This window comes from Tuber melanosporum (assembly GCF_000151645.1).
Source record: "Tuber melanosporum whole genome shotgun sequence assembly, scaffold_5, strain Mel28".
NCBI classification, from domain to species: Eukaryota; Fungi; Ascomycota; class Pezizomycetes; order Pezizales; family Tuberaceae; genus Tuber; species Tuber melanosporum.
This window is the reverse complement of record NW_003299095.1, coordinates 700,444-705,694: the sequence shown is the minus strand read 5'-3', so window position 1 is coordinate 705,694 and position 5,251 is coordinate 700,444. Positions and strand designations below refer to the sequence as shown.

Sequence of the window (5,251 nt, the reverse complement as noted above, 5' to 3'; positions counted from 1 at the left end):
AATCTAAGGGGAGTTGAGAGAACCTGCTGTCTGTGTCGGCAGCCCTCACGAAAGCATCTATTGACCCGGCCGTAATACCAAAATCAAAGTCTCTTGTCCGAATAGTCGCCCCGTGGAGGAGTAGGGCAGCGCCCCCAACAACGGCAAAGTCCCCCACAGAGCGGCCACCGATCAAACCCCACACCGCCCTTGTTGCCTCAATGACGGCTAATTCGCCGTCGCGTAAACCCTGTGCTTGGCCGTCTACTTGGCCTTGGGCTCTACCTGCCATAGCTCCTCCGGCAGCAGACATTCGAGCGGAGTTCTTTGGTTGGGTGATGGTGTTGGATGAGAGGAGGTGGAAAGAATGATATAAGTTTGTTATTTTTGGGAAACCAATAATTATTTTGGCGGGATTAAGGAGGGAGAGGGTTCTAATGAATGAAAAGTGAACAAGTGTTCTCTATCTGCCCAATATACATGGAAGTAGAGCACTCAACAGAAGCGGTGAAACGAGGGCAGATACGCACATTAGAGTCGTGTACACTGGCGACTACATTGGCATGAAGTAGGAGGTGACCAAAGAACTGGAGTGGTGTTGTGCGGGCAACGTGGATGGCCAGTGGTGGAGGCTATCTGATTATCACTGAGTCACAGGTAGATCATGCTGGATCACCTCCATAATCGGGGTCTCACGCTCGCAGCTTAATAGAGCGTAATCTTGTTGATCTCATTCGTTTACTCGGAGGGCTGCCAGCTTCGGAGGCAATGAGTTGACTCGATTGTCTGTGGATTGTGAGTGTGCTCTGAGTGGGAGTTGTCCTCTTGGCTCCAGAGGATACTATCTCAATACCGGTTCCTAGCCTTAGGAAAGACACCGATGACTGGAATGGTCGAGTCAGACCTTTGCAGTGAGAACATCGGCGTCAGCTCCGTCGACCGTGAGAAGTCCAAGGGTCACTTGGCTGACCAACCAACTGGCTCTTTTGATAATAGGATTAACACTAATACTGCCGCCTAGGAACTAAAGCGTTAGGTGAAGAAACTGGGCAGCGCAGCGGCGGATAATACTTATTAGGAAATGTGAGTCCGAGGGTGAGTGGGGGGGGGGGGTTGGATGTACAGTTTTAGCTTTGCCCACTTTTTCGGTTCCATCATGCGGGCTAGTCAGTTACTCCCATTTAGCAATATATATGATATACTTTACCCTTCAGCATTAGACTTCATCTATTTGCAGGGTGTTACTAGATTGCATGCGACTGTTGTATGCCCTGTCATGAGTGATCACTCGGATATGATGCTTATTAGATTGTTTTAATTCTTGATTGAAGTTGTACTTCTTGCTTGATTGATGCTCTACCGGGGGCTATCAGGCCCTACTTATGCTAGTCAAGAACATGCTACTGCCACCTATGACATATACCTTGTACAAGAAAAAAGGAAAAGAACAAGAGTAATAATACAATATGGCCGATGTTAGGAACCCGGCATGGTTTGTAAACGATTTTATTTGTTATATGGGGTGTTCATACACATGACCTGTTTAGGAATCATGTGGGTTTCACACATGGTTTAGATTATAAGTCATGATCATTATGTTATATTAGAATTGTTAGTTGGATAGGAGTAAGCTTTGTAAGTCTTACTTGAATTTTGCACACATGACCTGTTTAGAAGTCATGGGGGCTATGTGCATGACCTAAGAAGAGGTTATGAAGACAAAGGGTTATGTAGTCATATGTAGGGCAGCCGCAATTCATATGACAGTTGGATTTGTATGCGGGTTGTGGGAAGGTGTATAAAAGATGATGGGTTTGGCCCTTGAGATAGATCTTTATACAACCACCTTATTTCCTAACATATATCTTTCCGAATACTACTTCATATTCATACCTCACATATCTCCCTTGCAGGATAGACAAGACAAGTATAGTGAATGATAGTTACTGTTGGAGTATTTAAGAAAATAAGAGTATTTTCTTAAGCAACAGGGGACAACTAAGAGACGATCACTATATTGAAAACAACTGAAGTAATTACACATATTACTTCTACTATATGACTCGTTACATGTTGCACAAATATATTTTGGGAGTGATCGGGAAGCGATCCTAACAGCCAAGTGGTAAGGAGAAAGGAAATGTGAGCGAGATAGTCAAACTAGTACCACAATATAGTTTCTGAGGAAACTCTGTAGTAGTCAGCTGTGTAATGAGCTCAATCGCATGGTAAACCCTTATTAAAATATTCTGTCGTATTCAATGACAAAAGCCGATGCATATTTGGAAGTCACATTACAACACAGATGTTGGAAATTGAGGGAGATGGACAAGAAACAAGCGGTAGTTGCAACGGTAATGATTGAAAGGGAGGTTTTATGCGGTGGATAGAGATGGCTCTGAGGGGGGTGAGAGAACCTTGTATTGTGTGTGTGAAAAAAAGACAGAAGAGAAGCGAGGAGAGTTTCGTACAGGAGGTGAGGAGTGGGGTTGGTTGGCTTCTGGGGGGGAGAGAGGAGGGAGGGAGGAGGGGGGATATGGGGGTGGGAGCTTTTCACCGCTTACGTGTCCTCATATGAGAGGTACGCACACCACCGTATCCATAGTTTCAAGCTACGAGTACCTAACAGCTATTTTCAACACCAGACGAGGGTCAGTTATGTACTCGTGTAGCCCAGCTTGGCAGATTAATCCTGCATCGCACTATGATGCTCCTCGGTTCTACGCTTACTGCGGCGTATAGCTCCCAGCGCCTTTCTACCCCCCTAGTATTACCTATACCCCGCTATTGAATCCCGAACAACCAGAGCCCCACTGGTTTTTCTTTTCCAATCACTGATATAGCGCAGCGGGCTCAGATCGGTGATAATACACTCTTAGAATGGAAGATAAATTCACAATTATTGGATTGCTGGGGGCGGAGTTCAGGGAGAAATTGGAAATGTCAATGGTTTTCCCGAGTTCAGCACGGCATCCCCATCCAACTTAAATTGGCGTCCGCTATTAGTACAAACTACACCCGGTGTACCCCTATCTCGGGTGGTAAATCTGCCAAACTTCGACCCGGCGAGGTCAAATTCCTTATGATCTGCGTGTGTCGTGAGCAGGGGACCTGGGGCCATATGTCGTGCTTTGGTTAACACTGCCGTGAGGTCGGAGCTGGTGTTACTAGGCTTCCACACTAGATTTTCCTCAACGGAATCAATTCTCTTCTATGCGGTCTACCGGGATTTTTTTATCGAGCAGTTGGACGCCTTGGCAGACCAATTATTTAGTTGAGGAGTTTATGCCGCCGGCAAACACCAGTGTCGCGGGGAAGATTTATGAGGCGTTTTCGCAAACCGCTATGCTAAGGCTTGCTAACCCTCCCCCCCATTGGCCATCTACTCGTATATTATACACTTTGCCAAACTAAAGCTAACAAACAGCCTAGACGTCGCGGCAGCCAACCAGCTTCCAACTTCGAAGGCCTCCAAAACCAATTCGAAAGTAACCCGAGCCCTGACCCTACACACAGTTACGGCCAGAGCGCTCGCGGACTCACTCGACCGATTTGTCGACCCTTACAACCCTTTCTTCAACAGACTCGTGCACACCCTAGCGATGGGTTCATTCTCTCAGCCGAATACTTCAGTTCCGCCACCAGGGCTACCCTGAATTCCGACACTACGTTCTTGCGAGCAGGATCTACACCTACTTCACATCCCCCATCCACTGCTATACGGACGTCGTTTCGCACCTCTAACTTGTGGAGCCATTACACCCAAAACTCTACTCAAAAGCGAAACTTGAGTGAATATGCGGAAAGATCAACAACTGACGTCGCAACGCGCAGATGTGCGGGGAGGCTAGAATCTAGTACTACGTTGGACACGAGCTACGTTAGGGGGTTACCAAGAAGGAGGGCTAGCTGAAAATCCTCACGAATGGGTTTGTGTAGTATTTGTACGCAGGGTTGGGGTCGAAGGCTTGATCTGCATGAGGGATTTGGCGCCCGACGAGCAAAAATCTGCGTTTGGCGCTGAGGATTATCCGTTCACAGTTGAGGGGTCTGCTGAGAGCCGGTCTGTGGGACTGTTTGGTTTGGTTGAGGTTAGTGCGATGGGCGATGTGGAGGAGTGCATGGGAAAAGGGAGGATTAAGATGACGCTGGTGTCTTAAGCGTCGGAATCTTGAGCGAATAAAGGGGTTATATTGACTATGAATTGTTGTTGCTAGTGGTTATAATACAAATTGGGAGTTTGTCTCTCTACATACCAGTAATCTGTAGCGGGAAATTTTGTTGTGTCAAGTTAAGTCTGTATATCACACAGCCAGACCTTCTTAGGTTTATTCTCGATAACTGCGATTCCTATCCCTTTCCCTATCTAACTTGTCGCCATGTCTTTATGTAGGGAGTCTAGGACGCGGGCAAATTCTAGTAAACCGCACAACTAGGGAATTGCACCTCAAGTACAGTTCGTTAATTAACTGGAAAAGAAGGGTGGGAGGGGCGTAAACGTACAGTACCTATCCTCAAATCATCCTTCTTCACTTTACTCCCCACGTGATAACCTGAAAATTGGTTGAGAACTGGAGAAGGCTAATGGCCATGACCAATAGTTCGCGTATGCTGGACAGCTGGGAACACCGGCCGACTTGACAGCTCTTGGCCGGTCAACTCCCTTACCTTCACTGGCTTTAGACTCTCTTTAGCCTCACTGTCGTCTTTCTAGTGTGCGACTACTTTTTCCGAGAGTACGTCAAATTCCCATACCCCACCTACTTTATTCCCCATCGTCAGGCGCCTCGGGTTTCTGCAGGCTTTGGAGTTTATGTAATTGAAGTATATCTTCTGGACCCTTGCATACTGGCGATTATATTCCTCAGTGTCCGAGAAAAACTCTATCTTAGTCAGGTGTTCATTGGAGGCACCCTCAATTTTTGGGGCACCCTCGGTGTTTAGGGCACCATCGGTATTTAGGGCGCCCTCGGTATTTGTAGCACCCCCGGCGTTCCGGGTACAGTCGGTATTCGGGGCATCCTCGGCGTTTGTAGGTATCGTATCATACTACAGTACGATATACGATATGGCCACCAGGCGATGCCTCTCGTAAAGATTGTACCCTAGTTTGTGTGCGTTATGTACAGTCTGAAATAGTATGATATTATGATACCATAGATTTTGAAATACTATTAGTAAGCAAAGCATTGTCATCTATGCTACCACCAAACCACCCTTTTACCATTGCTCTCGTACTCAGTGCTAACCATTTTCTCAAAAGGTGAAGTCA

At 46.6% G+C, this 5,251-nt stretch overlaps 1 protein-coding gene across 1 annotated transcript; it reads left to right on the top strand.

Annotated features, from left to right (window-relative positions):
* Positions 1-3,192: 3,192 nt before the first annotated feature.
* On the top strand, positions 3,193-4,139 carry GSTUM_00008779001 (uncharacterized protein; the record flags this gene model as incomplete). The annotated part of the gene is made up of 4 exons (XM_002840274.1): positions 3,193-3,367; positions 3,424-3,467; positions 3,506-3,836; positions 3,919-4,139. The coding sequence occupies 4 exons, from the start codon at positions 3,193-3,195 to the stop codon at positions 4,137-4,139; spliced, it is 771 nt and encodes a 256-aa protein (XP_002840320.1).
* Between the last annotated feature and the right edge of the window lie 1,112 nt (positions 4,140-5,251).